Here is a 16,119-nt window from a genome sequence, read left to right on the forward strand (position 1 = left end):
CAGGAAAGAATTTATAGTGATGTATGGTTTTAATTGCTGTGTTACTGTTTTATTCTGGCTGTACACCGCCCTGAGTCTTCGGAGAAGGGCGGTATAAAAATATAAATAAATAAATAAATAAATGTAAGAATTCCTATTACGGATATAACGGCTGGATTTCCACACTTGGTTGAACTCGTGTTTTGTTTGGCTTAGCTTAACCAAACCGTCATAATTTAAAGTATTTGAATTGAATACCATACATAGAGCTTTTTGCCACCAGGATCGTATAATGCCTAGGAAATGACAGCAAGAACTCATCTTCCCCAGGCAAAGGTTTTCCTTCCTGTTCATAAAATTAAATATAGTATAATCATGATCAGCTAAGGATTTTTTTCCATTCCGAGAAAAGCCAGATACAAAATCAGACGCTTTGGAGCTCTGCCTTCCCACCATTACAGGCAGTCCTCACTTAAAAACCAGAATTTAAGCCCAACATTTCTGTTGCTAAGCAAGACAGTTGTTAGGTGAGTTTACTCCATTTTATGACTTCTTACCATAGTTGTTAATTGAATCTGGCTTCCCCATTGACTTTACTTGTCAGAAGGTTGCAAAAGGGAATCATGTGACCTCAGGACACAGCATAATGCATGCCAGTTGCAAAGCACCCGAATTTTGAACACCTGACCACGACGCCGGTCATAAGTGTGGAAAACAGTCATAAAGTCACTTTTTAAGTGCCATTGTAACTTTGAACAATCACTAAACGAATGGTTGTAAGTCGAGGACTACCTATACTGCATTGCCACTTTGTCCTTTCAGAAGATGTACCTTCTCTTTACTTTTCTTCTAGTTCTGTCACATCCATCATCATTTGTGGTATCTTTTGAAAGGCTCACCTCACTCTGAAGTCTGCCTTTCCTGACAGATCCTACAATTTCTGGAGGTAACTTTCTATTCAATTTTTTTTTTATATTTCCCCTCCTTTCATTTCCGACATACGATTCTTTTACTCTTCCGCGTTTTAGAGAATTGTGTTCATATCCACATTGGCCTCTTTCGATTTCTCTCTTTTTTTTTCCTTGGGGATTGTTGGTGGTTGCACTTCCAGCATGTCATTTTGCAGGATTTCCTACCCTTCCTGTACCATTTCCTTCGTTGCGATTTCAGGGCCATGGGAACTGACCTTTCCTTCCTCAGAGTCCATCAAAATCTGCTCTCTTTCTCGTTTCTCTTTCTCCAGATACCATTAATTCAAGGCTAATAACATTCACTTTCCCCCAAGGTACCTTGTCATTTTCACTTCTTTAAACAATTAATCTCTGATGGTGAGAATTAGATCCAGGCTGGCAGATCCCCTTGTTCCTTTTCTTTTTTCTTTTTTAATACCTTCCGAGAAATGAAGTCGGCAAGAGAGAACGAGAATATGTTCGACCTTTGACTCTTGGCAGATTCCCAGCAGATGTCAGGATAATTGAATTTTTCCATTATCAATATTGCATGCCTCTTTGAAAGACTGGTCTTCTAATGCAAAGAGATCAATGGCCATTAACCTTGGTGGCTGTGTGACAGCCACTGAAGGCCATCTGCTGGGAGGCTAGTGGGCTTCCTTGTATGCTTGGTTGGCCACTGTGAGAACAGACCGCTGGACTAAATGGGCCCTAATTATGTTCTTAGGACCTTATGACCCCACCTTTATCTTCTGCCTGTCCAAATGGTCAGTAATAAACTCTCATAATCATATCCGGTTTTTCTTTCTCTCTGCATTGTTAGAGATAATAACAATAACAATGTAAGCCAACCAGAGTCACCTTGTAGTGAGGTAGGTAGTAAATAAATTCAATAAACAAATGAATAAAAAACAAATAAAAATAGTCGCATATTTCATGCAGGATTTCTATGCTCTGATTCCTGAATTTCTAAACAAGCATAGTTGTTCTTTACATTTAATTCAACACTCCTACACACATACACACACCCTTTCTGTTGAGTTTGTTCCAATAAATTGCTACTTTGCACTGTTACATATGCCAGTGTTAAGTAACATCCCGCCAACTTTCAGCAATATACCAATAGAAGAGAATATTTGCAACCCAGGATTGAACTGTGGGGTGCTTGGTGCTCTCTGAGCTGGGCTGTCTTTTTGCAGACTTTTTAGGAATGTCCACCTAAACATACTTGTCTTCCTGATTTAGAATTTCCCTGTTTCTTTTCTGTACTCTGTGCATTGGGGTAAAAATTTCGGAAGTTTCAAATTCTACCTACTGATCTCTCTGTTATAGTATCCTGCAAAACCCCTCATCCTGGTTCCTGCTGCTCCACTGTGTTCAGTTTTCTTGGCCCCAATCTTTGGCTGCATAATTAGGGAGAATCCCGTTTCTTTACAGGAGTCATTCATGAGGATAGGATAGGTTACTGTCATAAAATTCTTCCGATGTAAACAGATTCTTAAAATAAGAACAGCACGGTTGGAAGGGACCTTGGCGGTCTCCTAGTCCAACCCACTGCTCAAGCAAGAGACCCTGTACCATTTTAGACAAATGACTGTCAAAGCTCTTCTTAAGAACCTCCAGTAATGGAGTGTCCACAGCTTCTATTCCGCTGATTAATTGTTCTCACTGCCAGGAAATTTCTCCTTATTTTTAGGTGAATTTCTTCTTGATTAGTTTCCATCCATTGCTTCAGGTGCTTTGGAGAATAGTGACAAGGTTCCAGAAAAACCTCCTCTGCATGAAAAAAACTCTGAAGCCATTGTCTTTCAAAGTTCTTTACTAGCATAAGGAAACTGGCACACGATGAGTGAAATTCCAAAACTGAAACTTCTGGATTCTTTTCCCAGTTATACAAACCCCAAGAGTCCCACCCCCCCCAACCCCTTTGCCGGTCACATGGTCCAACGTTCTTCCACTTTATTCGAAACCTCTTCTTGCCACTCCTGCAGATGCGAACCCAATCCGACCTTGACCGCTTGAAGAATGTTACCATACCCATCAACCCCCCTTCTTCCCCTCAGGGGAGAAATGTGGCAGCGTCTGGAAACCTATGGCCTAGTATGGTTTCCAGGCCTGACAAATAGCTTGACTCCCTCTTCTTTGTGGCAGCCCCTGAGATATTGGAAGATTGCTATTATGTCTCCCCTAGTCCTTCCCTCCGTTATTTATTTATTTATTTATTTAATCATATTTATATAACATCATCAGTGCTAGTCCACTATTTCCAGAACCTGGCATAGTACAGTTATTCTTAACCAGGGTTTGTGTCATGTTTCGTCTTGTTCATGAAATTGTAATTTAGGATCACTCTCGGTTTAAGATTCAGATGTAAGACTAAATTGCTTAATTGAAACAGAAGGAAAGGCTTCTGTTCTTATAGCTGGGCCAGAATGAGAGAGGGAGGTGTTGAAATCTGGAATGAGGCTTGTTCCCATCACAATAAAATTATGTATCTGAGCCCTGCTATTACAAATATATTGGATTGCATAAAATGCTGAATAATAAGGTGCTGCGAGGCTTTGAAAATAACGCAGAAAAGGTAGCACCTCTCTGCAATTCCTTAAAGCAAAGAGCAACGGCAGAATCTCAGGGAAACCACTCCTACACACTCCGGAACACCTTTTCTGAATTATTTCCAAAGCTCTGCACAACCCCACTGAGTACCGTAGGAGTATTTTGTGTGATGAAGCTGTTCTGGAAAGAAGCAAATCCAAGTAGATTGCTTAAAATGCACTGCAATCTTGTTCGTTTGCAAAATGGCAAAGGTTCACCTCAAGCCATAAAATGGATGGAGTAACTATCCTAGTTTGGGCCATGTAAAACTAGGTCCTGCTGAACAAATCATGTGTCTGAATGATGCATATGGTTTGGGGACTTGGTTGTGTTGATTTTACTGCTCACAGTTTGCAGTCACTACCTCAGGCTTGTTCATATCCCCTGACATTGAGGTCTCATAATTAATGGGAGTTCAAAATATACAGTCTTAACCTATAAAGGATAATATTTGTGTGTCTGGGTTGAAATGAGGGGATAGCTTGCAATTGAAATAGTGGACTAGCACTGATGATGTTATCTAAACATCTGCAAGAAAACAACTGAGCTCAGAGCATCAAGAACCCCACACCATTTTTATTGTGTAGCGGTGAAAGGCACCTCGATAAAAACTGGATGACTTGAGTTTTGGTCCTGGCTTAGACATGAAGTCAGCTAGATGACTTTGGGCAGGTCACCCTCAGATGTAAGAAGAAGGAAAGGGCAAACCACTTCCCAAAAATATTGCCAAAACAACTGCAGGGACTTATCTAGGCAGTCACCAGGAATAAAGTCTTATTACTTCTTTTGTCCCAAAGGTGCTTTTTTAAGAGGCAACTAGACTTTCTGGTTTTCCTTTGAAGACGTTTTGCTTCTCATCCAAGAAGCTTCTTCAGAGCTGAAGAAGCTTCTTGGATGAGAAGCAAAACATCTTCAAAGAAAAACCGGGAAGTTCAGTTGCCTCTTGAAAAAAAGCACCTTTGGAACAACCGTGACCTGGTTGACTGAGAATCTCGATAGACATTTAACTACTACTTCTGCTTTCTCCTCACCCTTCAGACCACAAATCTTAAAAGTTCCTCACCACAGAACGTGGAATGTTGGTGTTTCCCATTCAATATACCCTTTATACAGGTGAAAGATTGATTTCTTTGGAGTTAAGGTTTGGTTGATTATGTACCATCGGGTTGACTCTTAGTAACCAAATAGAATTTTTTTTCTATGATGATCTCTCTTTCAGACCTTAAAACGATGCACTCATCACCACTGTAATTTGAGTCCTGCTCCTGGTTGTCTTCGTCTCTTTCCATATTTCCCAGCATTAGAGGTTTCTCCACATAGCTAAATTGTTGCATAAGTGTCCACGGTAGGATAATTTGAGTCTGGTCGTTTGTGCTTCAGGTGAATCTGGATTGATTTGTTTGATGATCGATTTGTTTGTTTTCTTTGACTATTGATAGTCTACTCCACCAACACCAAAGTTCAGAAGCATCAATACTTTTCCTATCCTGCTTCAAAGTCCAACTCTCACTTCCATAAAGGGACAAACATGGCCGTACCATGGCTTGCAAAGTTCTGATCATTGTAGGCATGGACGCATCATGGCTTCTGAATGTATTTTCCAAGGCCCTCATTGCTGGTCCACAAAAGTTCTAGTCTACAGCATATTTCTTGTCTCTTGACTCCTTTATTGTTGATACATGCTGTTAAAAGGACACTATTTAACACTTTGATACCTTCACTATCAATTCTAAGGCCGGTTGTTGTACCTTTGTCATTAATTTGTTAGTCTTTATATTTAGAATAAAGAATGAATAACAGAGTTGTAAGGGACCTCAAAGGTCTCCTAGTTGAACCCCTGCTCAAGCAGGAGACCCTATACGTTTTCGGACAAATGATTGTTTTTTTTTAATTTACATTTATACCCCGCCCTTCTCCGAAGACTCAAGGCGGCTTACACTATGTTAGCAATAGTCTTCATCCTATTTGTATATTTATATACAAAGTCAACTTATTGCTCCCAACAATCTGGGTCCTCATTTTACCTACCTTATAAAGGATGGAAGGCTGAGTCAAACCTTGGGCCTGGTGGGACTAGAACCTGCAGTAATTGCAGGCAGCTGCTGTTAATAACAGACTGCATTAGTCTGTTGAGCCACCAGAAGCCCTTGTCCAATCTCGTCTTAAAAATCTCCAGTGATGGAGCACCCATATCTTCTAAAGGCAAGTCGTTTCACTGGTTAATTGTTCTCACTGTCAGAAAATTTCTCCTTAATTCTAGTTTGGAGCTCTCTTTAATGCTCTTCCACCTGTTACTTCTTGCCCTGCCCTCAGGTGCTTTGGAGAATAGCTCAATCCCCTCTTCTCTATCATAGCCCCTCAAATATTGGAGAATTCCTATCATGTCAACCCTGGTACTTAGTTAGACTAAACATACCCAGTTCCTGCAACCGTTTTCATCATTGCAATCTCTTGTTTTTCTTTGTGCTTTTTAACTTCCGTTACGAGACTTTGCAGACCCTTTGCATTTTCAGCCATCAGGGCAGTAAAGAATGAGTCGGTTTGTCATAACCTTTCTCCGTTGATGTTTGATTATCATTCTCCTTCTTTCCAGCATGCAGCTAGTGGTGGATGTGCAAATTCCAGAATGCTTTGGTGGCCTTGCTGCAGAAGCTATATTCATAGATACCGAGGGGAGCTTTATGGTTGATCGAGTTGTGGATATAGCAGAAGCCTGCATTCATCACTGTCAGCTTATTGCTGAAGTGCACCCAGAAGAAGGTTAATTGGCAAACTATATTTGCTTTCGTGCAAAGTGTGCTTTTTTTTCCTGGCTAGTTATTCCAACGGTTCCGTTTATTTCCTTAACCGCCATAGATCCATTCAATATTTATTCAAATATAGGAAGTAACTGTATGCGGTACTGAGTCAGAATGTTTTATTCATGCAGAATCAGATTGCAGTAATCAGTGTTTCTCAAACTTGACTACTTGGCTAGGTGGACTTCAATTCCCACAACTGAAGTCTGTACATCTTCAAGTGGCCAAGATTCAGAAACACTGACAGTAGTAAACCAATGGATATTCCTAAATTTGGAATAAGAGGAGGGCCATTGGGCACTAACCCTAGACATTTCTTATGCCCAATCAAAGCACATAAGATGGTAAAGACACATAAAGGGGAAAGGCTCAGCAACAGTTTCTTTAGCTCTTGATTCTTTGTCGGATTTTGCAAAAACTGCTTGGAGGTTGCTGCATATCAAGGCTTGCTTTTTAAGCACCCTTCTGGAAGGGCTGATTCTTAAGATGGGTAAAAAGAATAAAGGCACAGATCTAATAGCAGAGTAATATTAGAAAACTGGTGGGAATGCTTAGTCTAGTGGATAAGGCACCAGGTTAGGAAGCAGGAGGTGATGAGTTCAAATGCCGCCTTAGCCACGAAAACTAGCAGGGTGACCTTGGACCAGTCCCTCTCAGCCCAACCCACCTCACAGTGTTGCTGTTGTGGGGGAAATAGGAGGAGGACAATGTGTTGGGGATGTTCGTGGCCTTGAGTTATTTGGTGAAAATAATAAAGGCGGGGTGCAGATAAATGAAGAAAAAAATAAAAATTCCCCAGAATATCTTCTGACCTCGGGCAGCAATCCTTGAGAAACCGAATTACATAGATTGGTTTCATTTCGCAGACAGAATAAGGAAAACCAACACAATACCAAATATCATTGTCACTTCCTAGTTTTGGATCTCAGAACTCTGGGTTCAGCCTGACCCAACTCCAGGGCAACAGCGGCAGCCTCCTCCATAACCTCCCTTCTTCAACTCCTGGGTCATCTAATTCCAGGAGGGCTTTGTGTTCCTCCACGAGGAGCCAATTGTACTGATTTTTTTCGTAATGCCCTCCGGAAAATCATCAATCCTCTGGCATCAACAATTTGCTTGACAAAAGTAATATTTCTTTCTCATTTCACGTACCTGTCTGGGAATCTGCCTCAGAATGGCTATCTCCTGCCCCTATCAGTGCCCCACCCTATATATTTGTCACTACCTGGTCTCCAGCCTCGTTACTTCCAGAACTTAACATTGGCGGCGAAGGTGGGATCTCGAGGCTAAGGAGAACCAGAACCGAGCTGAAGCACGACGAGAACCGAACCCAGCAAACTCAGGGCAGAAAAGCGGAGATGGCCAGTTACACTCCGCCCGCACCGTTTGACCCGGCTAAGAGAAATGGGAGCGTATATGACCCGTTTGAGCTTTCTAGAAGCCAACGAACTGCAAGAGTTCCAGATAACCGGAAAGGGCTTATTTCTTAAGCCACTGCGGTCCGGAGGTCATCGACATCGCGGAAGCCCTGGCAGAGCCAACGCCGTTGCAGTCGGTGTCGTGGCCAACTTTACAGACTTTACTAAAAACCACTGCACCAACGCCGTCCAAATCGTGCGGCGGTTTGAATTCGGAGGCGAAGGCAGATGGAGGCGAATCCATCGGTGACTACATGGCCGCCCTAAGAAGCGTCCAAGGACTGCGGATACCGTGACCTGGGCGGTGCTCTCGAGCAACTCATCCGAGGTCAAAGACATCCGTTTGCGGCGGCTGCTGGCAAAGAGCAACCTCGCTGGCCAGCGCTCTGGGCGAAGCCAGAGCACATGAAATGTCATCCCAAGCGGCAGAGACGCTGCAGAAGCCGGTCCCACAAAGGCGGCGAAGGCAACTCCGGTGCACCAGGAGGAGGTTCAGACCGAATCCGGCGGTGAAGATGAGGAAGGGTCTGCCGCACGAGAAAGCGACAAAGGGGACCGAGACGAATCACGAAGCTGCGGGGTCAACACCAGCGCCAACGCTGCAAGTTTAAAAGCGCGACATGTCGGCGGTGGGAAGAAAGGGCACCTAGCTCAAGTTTGTCGAGCGGCCCAACCTTCCGAAATCGTCGGCCAATCAGAGCCGGAATCGGCAAGGCGACCGCGATTGGCTCAAACAAAAAGGCGCGATTCAACCAAACAACTGTGGTCATAGGCGCGCCTCCAAAGTGGAAGAAGATCTTCACCAAGCCAAAAATAGAGAAGTCGGTGCCGGCTTGAAGTAGACACGGGATCAGCGATCACCATCATGTCCTGGGACACTTTGGCGAAGTCGCTGCCGTCCGTCGCGCCACCTGCAAGCACAACGGCTACGAGTGCACGACTACCAGGGAATCGCATCCCTGTTCGAGGACCACCTCCGTCCGAGTCGAGTACGGTCCACATAAGACCCTGCCCATCACGATCGTCGAAGGAACTCTGCCCAGTCTGTTGGGACTAGACTGGTTTCGTGCCCTGGGCATGGGGGTGACTGGCATCTACAAGTGACTGTAACCTGAAAGACATTCTCTTTAACGAGTTCGAAGATGTCTTCAAGGACAGCCTGGGCAAGTACAAGGGGACCCCTATTTCCTTCAACTTAGACCCCAGGTAGCCCCATTAGGCTTAAGGCGAGGAGTCCCTTTTGCCCTAAAACCAAAAATCGATAAGGAGCTGGATAAGCTCATTAATCAGGGATTTTGGTGCCAGTCGATCACGCAAAGTGGGAGGCAATCGTCACCCATAAAACCGGACGGGTCAATTAGAATTTGCGCTGACTACAAGGCGGCGGCAACAAAGCCTTACAGAAAAGCGCTTACCGGTTCCGTGGTGCAACACTTATTGCACTCTTTGGGGCAAGGGCAAGTCTTTGCAAAGTTAGACTTGGCCCAAGCCTACCAACAACTGCCAGTAGAGCCCGCACAGAAGCCCAAGCGATTGTGACGCACAGGGGGCCTTCAAGTGCACCGATTGCAATTTGGGGTCAGTGTGGCACCAGGGCTGTTCCAAAACCTGATGGAACGACTACTGCAGGGGCTCCCAGGGTAGTTCCCTACTTTGATGTCCTAATTTCAGGGAAAATATGGAGGAATTGGGAGGCGGTTAAGAAAGGTCTTGAGCATTTTCCGGACAGCGGATTAAAAGTCAAGACAAACAAATGCCAGATCGGGTCGAATCCGTCGATTTCTTGGGCTACCGGATAGACAAGAAAGGAATTCACCCTACTGAGAGCAAGGTTAAGGCAATTAGGAAGGCTCCAGCGCCCAAAAACAAAGCAGAGCTGCAGGCATTCCTGGGATTGGTTAATTTTACGGTCTTTTTAAAGAACAAAGCAACCGTTCTTGGAACGCTGCATAGGCTCTTAGGAAAAATACTGTTTGGTCTTGGGAAAGTCAGAAAATAGGGCTTTTGAAGCAGTAAAGAACCTGCTCTCAAGTGATAGCCTGCTCATCCAATATCACGACTCATTACCCCTAGTACTGGTTTCATGCCTCCCCTTATGGGGTGGGGGCTGTACCCACCCATAGACTTCCAACCGGCCCAGAAGCCCCCATAGCGTTCTACTCTAGAACGATGTCCTCCCCAGAGAGGAACTACAGCCAATTAGACAAAGAAGCACTAGCCATTGTATCAGGGGTCAAAAAATTCCACGAGTATGTCTTTGGGCGGAATTTTGAAATCGTGACTGGCCACAGACCGCTACTAGGGATACTGGCTGGCGATCACCAACGCCTGTGGCACTTTCGCCACGCTTGACCCGATGGACTATATTCTTAGCCGCTTATTCGTACAAGCTGCAGCATCGACCAGGAAAAGAAGTGGGGCATGCAGGCGCGTTAAGCGATGCCCACTACCAGGGGCGATCAAGACCCCACCCGGGACGCCCATCCTACTTATTGACTCGTTGACTCTGGCCCAGTCACATCAAAGGAAGTGGCTCGGGCATCATACCGACATTGTGTTAAGGACTGTACTCGGTTGGGTACAGAGAGGGTGGCCGCGCGGGCTTAACGGTTCAAAGAATTTGTTAAAAACGAGATGAGCTCTCGGCTCAAGGGGTGCCTGTTATGGGGTGATCGTGTAATAATTCCTGATAAATTAAGGGAAAGGTATTGGACCTCCTCCACGAGGTCACCCAGGCATCGTAAGGATGAAGGGTTAGCTAGAAGCTATGTATGGTGGCCACTCATGGACGCAGAGATTGCTGAGAGGGTAGGGAAATGCCAAGCTTGCCAAGAGTCCAGACCTCTACCCCCAACGGCCCCAGTCAGAGAATGGGAAAAGCCCCAAGGGCCCTGGTCAAGAATCCACATTGATTTTGCTGGCCCTTTCCACGGCCAAACATTCCTAGTGGTTGTGGATGCATTTTCCAAATGGTTGGAGATCATACTCATGAAGTCCACTACGGCCGAAGCAGTAATCGCAACCCTGCGCCACCTATTCGCAACTCACGGGTTGCCGGACACTCTGGTGTCCGACAATGGGCCCCAATTCACGGCAGCCCAGTTTGAAGAATACCTGGCAGAGGAAGGCATCCGACATGCCCTCTCTGCGCCTTTCCACCCTGCGTCGAATGGCCTTGCAGAGCGCTCCGTCCGGAGCGCTACAGAGGCATTGTCCAGGCTCAAGCCAGGAGACTGGCAAACAAAAATAGACTTTTTCCTAGCCGTCCAGCACAGAACCCCAAGCACGCCACTGGAAAAGCCCAGCCGAATTGCTAATGGGACGGAAACTCCGTGCCCACTTGACCGCTTGAACCCCATTACACACCCGAGGGTTACAAGGGGAACTAGAAAAGACAAGGAAATGAGCATAGGCGACGGGTGTGGGCCCGAAACTATGGGGACGGCCCTAGTTGGTTCGCAGGACAAATAATAAAGATAACCGGCCCAAAATCGACGTGGTAGAGCTACCAGACAACCGAGTGTGGAGGCGCCACATAGATCAGTTAAGGAAACGAATAACTGATCAAACCGACCCAAGAGAGACAGCTAATGACCAATACCATTTTGAATCCACAGCTGACAATGACCCGGGGCAGGCGCAAGACTTAGCTGAGGTCCCAGAGTTCCAGCGACGCCATCAGGTCCCGAGGGAAGCAGCAGGAAAATCCAAAATTAATCCAAGGCCGGATGGCCAAGAAAAGAGTCGGCCAATAATCCGGAGCCCGATGGCCCAGAGAAAGAGGTGGGAGGGGAAAACAGCCCGTCCGACCAGCTCAAAACACCACCCAGAACTGAACGGCGCAGGTCAGAAAGAACTAGGAGACGCCCAGGTTATTTGCGTGGCTACGAAAAATAACATGTAAATAAATATGTAAATAGAGACAAAGTGTTTTCTGGGAGGGGAGGAGTGTTATGTATTAACGTTTGTACCTTTAAATATTTGAGCGGGAAATCAGCACGTTGCTGATTGGACGAAGCCTCCAGCAGAACTGTATAAAAGGAGAGGTTTTTCCCCCAGCCGGTTGCTGGGTTCACCCTATATTAAAGAGCTGTTGTCACTACCCTGGTCTCCAGCCTCGTTACTTCCCGAACATAACAGATAAGGCACCAGGTTAGGAAGCAGGAGGTGATGAGTTCAAATGCCGCCTTAGCCACGAAAACTAGCAGGGTGACCTTGGACCAGTCCCTCTCAGCCCAACCCACCTCACAGTGTTGCTGTTGTGGGGGAAATAGGAGGAGGACAATGTGTTGGGGATGTTCGTGGCCTTGAGTTATTTGGTGAAAATAATAAAGGCGGGGTGCAGATAAATGAAGAAATAAATAAAAATTCCCCAGAATATCTTCTGACCTCGGGCAGCAGTCCTTGAGAAACCGAATTACATAGATTGGTTTCATTTCGCAGACAGAATTCATTAGGGATTTAACAGCAATCTGAATTGTAGCAAAACACAAACCTCTTGGAAACATTCATGGCTTGGAAAGACATTTGGCAAAATTCCGATTTTATGCAAATGGATGCAATGAGACAGTACAGAAAATTTGGGGGTTTTGTGCAGGTATTTTCTTCTGCTTCTATCACTTTTCCTCTGTAAAATGATGATTTAAATCAAGTCGATTTAAATCAAGTCGATTTAAATCAAGTCGATTTAAATCAAGTCGATTTAAATCAAGTCGATTTAAATCAAGTCGATTTAAATCAAGTCGATTTAAATCAAGTCGATTTAAATCAAGTCGATTTAAATCAAGTCGATTTAAATCAAGTCGATTTAAATCAAGTCGATTTAAATCAAGTCGATTTAAATCAAGTCGATTTAAATCAAGTCGATTTAAATCAAGTCGATTTAAATCAAGTCGATTTAAATCAAGTCGATTTAAATCAAGTCGATTTAAATCAAGTCGATTTAAATCAAGTCGATTTAAATCAAGTCGATTTAAATCAAGTCGATTTAAATCAAGTCGATTTAAATCAAGTCGATTTAAATCAAGTCGATTTAAATCAAGTCGATTTAAATCAAGTCGATTTAAATCAAGTCGATTTAAATCAAGTCGATTTAAATCAAGTCGATTTAAATCAAGTCGATTTAAATCAAGTCGATTTAAATCAAGTCGATTTAAATCAAGTCGATTTAAATCAAGTCGATTTAAATCAAGTCGATTTAAATCAAGTCGATTTAAATCAAGTCGATTTAAATCAAGTCGATTTAAATCAAGTCGATTTAAATCAAGTCGATTTAAATCAAGTCGATTTAAATCAAGTCGATTTAAATCAAGTCGATTTAAATCAAGTCGATTTAAATCAAGTCGATTTAAATCAAGTCGATTTAAATCAAGTCGATTTAAATCAAGTCGATTTAAATCAAGTCGATTTAAATCAAGTCGATTTAAATCAAGTCGATTTAAATCAAGTCGATTTAAATCAAGTCGATTTAAATCAAGTCGATTTAAATCAAGTCGATTTAAATCAAGTCGATTTAAATCAAGTCGATTTAAATCAAGTCGATTTAAATCAAGTCGATTTAAATCAAGTCGATTTAAATCAAGTCGATTTAAATCAAGTCGATTTAAATCAAGTCGATTTAAATCAAGTCGATTTAAATCAAGTCGATTTAAATCAAGTCGATTTAAATCAAGTCGATTTAAATCAAGTCGATTTAAATCAAGTCGATTTAAATCAAGTCGATTTAAATCAAGTCGATTTAAATCAAGTCGATTTAAATCAAGTCGATTTAAATCAAGTCGATTTAAATCAAGTCGATTTAAATCAAGTCGATTTAAATCAAGTCGATTTAAATCAAGTCGATTTAAATCAAGTCGATTTAAATCAAGTCGATTTAAATCAAGTCGATTTAAATCAAGTCGATTTAAATCAAGTCGATTTAAATCAAGTCGATTTAAATCAAGTCGATTTAAATCAAGTCGATTTAAATCAAGTCGATTTAAATCAAGTCGATTTAAATCAAGTCGATTTAAATCAAGTCGATTTAAATCAAGTCGATTTAAATCAAGTCGATTTAAATCAAGTCGATTTAAATCAAGTCGATTTAAATCAAGTCGATTTAAATCAAGTCGATTTAAATCAAGTCGATTTAAATCAAGTCGATTTAAATCAAGTCGATTTAAATCAAGTCGATTTAAATCAAGTCGATTTAAATCAAGTCGATTTAAATCAAGTCGATTTAAATCAAGTCGATTTAAATCAAGTCGATTTAAATCAAGTCGATTTAAATCAAGTCGATTTAAATCAAGTCGATTTAAATCAAGTCGATTTAAATCAAGTCGATTTAAATCAAGTCGATTTAAATCAAGTCGATTTAAATCAAGTCGATTTAAATCAAGTCGATTTAAATCAAGTCGATTTAAATCAAGTCGATTTAAATCAAGTCGATTTAAATCAAGTCGATTTAAATCAAGTCGATTTAAATCAAGTCGATTTAAATCAAGTCGATTTAAATCAAGTCGATTTAAATCAAGTCGATTTAAATCAAGTCGATTTAAATCAAGTCGATTTAAATCAAGTCGATTTAAATCAAGTCGATTTAAATCAAGTCGATTTAAATCAAGTCGATTTAAATCAAGTCGATTTAAATCAAGTCGATTTAAATCAAGTCGATTTAAATCAAGTCGATTTAAATCAAGTCGATTTAAATCAAGTCGATTTAAATCAAGTCGATTTAAATCAGGGTTTTTCCTTCCCCTTTTTTCTTCAGATCATCAAATAGCCTTGGAGACTTTCTCTCTTGAAAATATTCTTTCACATATTTATTACTTCCGTTGCCATGACTATATGGAGCTGCTGGCACAGGTTTACCTCCTCCCAGATTTTCTCTCTGGACACCCAAAGGTAAGGACCAAAAAGAACTGCGCCCCCCAGAGAGGAAAAGAAAATGTATTAGAGTAGCAGGTCAAGTAGTCCTTGACTTACAACCACAATTAAGACCAAAATTTCTGTTGCTAAGCGAAACAGTTGTTAAGTCTGGAGTTTTGCCCTGTTTTACAACTTTTCTTGTCATAATTGTTAAAGTGAACTGCAGATGTTAAGTTAATAAAACGGCTGTTAAATGAATCTGACTTTCCCATTGACTTTGCTTGTCAGAAGGTCACAAAAGGGGATCACATGACCTCGGGACACTAATTGTCATAAATATGAACCAGCTGTCAAGCATCCGAATTTTAATCACATGATCATGGGGATGCTGTAATACTCACAAGTGAGGAAAATGGTGATAAGTCACTTTTTTCCCTGCCGTTGTTAACTTTGAATGGACACTAAACAAATGATTTTAACTCGAGGACTATCTGCAGCAGTTTGCAGCTTCTTCCCACTTTCTTCAGATTTTCATAGTCTCTTTTTTTCCTCATTGAAAAATAAGTAAGATTTGGTTTCCTTTCTAGTATTCTATAGAATTTGTAAGAATATACAGGTAGTCCTCACTTGATCGTTAGAATGTCTTCCACGAAGACATTCTAATGATCAACAAGGATGCAGCTGTAAAGCATCATGTTACATGACTCCATCCCTTAGCAATAACAATTCTGGCAGTCCCTAGTTACCGTTGTTCAGGGTGGATAAAAATCCATTATTATTATTTTTTTAATTTAAATCTGGTTTTTTTTTTTAAATTTAAATCGTTTTTTTTAATCAAATTTATTTTAATAAAATGCTTTTGGAGTAAAAATCTATTTAAAGTTAGATTTCTATTTAAGATACATTAATAATTTAGTTTATTCAGCATGAAATGGAGCTTATTGAGACTGTCGGTGAGTCAACAGCGGGCAGAAGAGTAGCCACTGCAGGACAGAGATGACAGTTGCTCTTTAAAATGATGATTTAAATCAAGTCGATTTAAATCAGTGCTTCTCAAATAGTGGGGCGCGCCCCCCAGGGGGGGCGCGAGGCTCCATAAAGGGGGGGCGCGTTTGACCTCCATAAAGGGGGGCGCGTTTAATAATGATACTATTTACAGTCGCGCGGGAGGGGGCGCGAAAAATGTTTTCTTCTTCCTAGGGGGGCATGACAGAAAATAATTGAGAAGCACTGGTTTAAATCAAGCCTTTTTACTAGTGATTTAAATCATTATTTAAATCGACTTGATTTAAATAAAATCCACCCTGCCATTGTTAAGCAAGGACCTCACGTGATCCCAACGTCCAACTTCCTACCAGCTTCCCCATCAACTTGCTTCTGGGAAACCAGTAGGGAGGTTGCGGATCGCAATCACATGACGTTGTGAAGATTGGAAATCCAGGCTGGCGGCTGAGCGTCACGATTGCGATCATGTGACCACAGGGATGCTTCCACTGCTAGAGCTTTGAGGATCCATCATAAGTATCGCTTGTT

General features: G+C 42.2%; 2 protein-coding genes across 5 annotated transcripts in view; both read left to right on the forward strand.

Moving 5' to 3' along the window:
• The window catches only part of PPM1E (protein phosphatase, Mg2+/Mn2+ dependent 1E), a 259,054-nt gene that overhangs the window by 16,035 nt on the left and 226,900 nt on the right, over window positions 1-16,119 (forward strand). The gene's annotated exons all lie outside the window — the stretch shown is intronic.
• Window positions 1-16,119, forward strand: part of RAD51C (RAD51 paralog C) — a 94,218-nt gene that overhangs the window by 11,465 nt on the left and 66,634 nt on the right. For all 4 annotated transcript variants that reach the window (XM_058164076.1, XM_058164072.1, XM_058164073.1 and 1 more), the window contains exons 3-4: window positions 6,118-6,284; window positions 14,489-14,622. In XM_058164076.1, coding sequence (XP_058020059.1) covers window positions 6,118-6,284; window positions 14,489-14,622 — 301 coding nt within the window. The remainder of the gene's footprint in view (window positions 1-6,117; window positions 6,285-14,488; window positions 14,623-16,119) is intronic.

The sequence above is a fragment of the Ahaetulla prasina genome, chromosome 1 (genome assembly GCF_028640845.1).
Source record: "Ahaetulla prasina isolate Xishuangbanna chromosome 1, ASM2864084v1, whole genome shotgun sequence".
In the NCBI taxonomy this organism is placed as follows: Eukaryota; Metazoa; Chordata; class Lepidosauria; order Squamata; family Colubridae; genus Ahaetulla; species Ahaetulla prasina.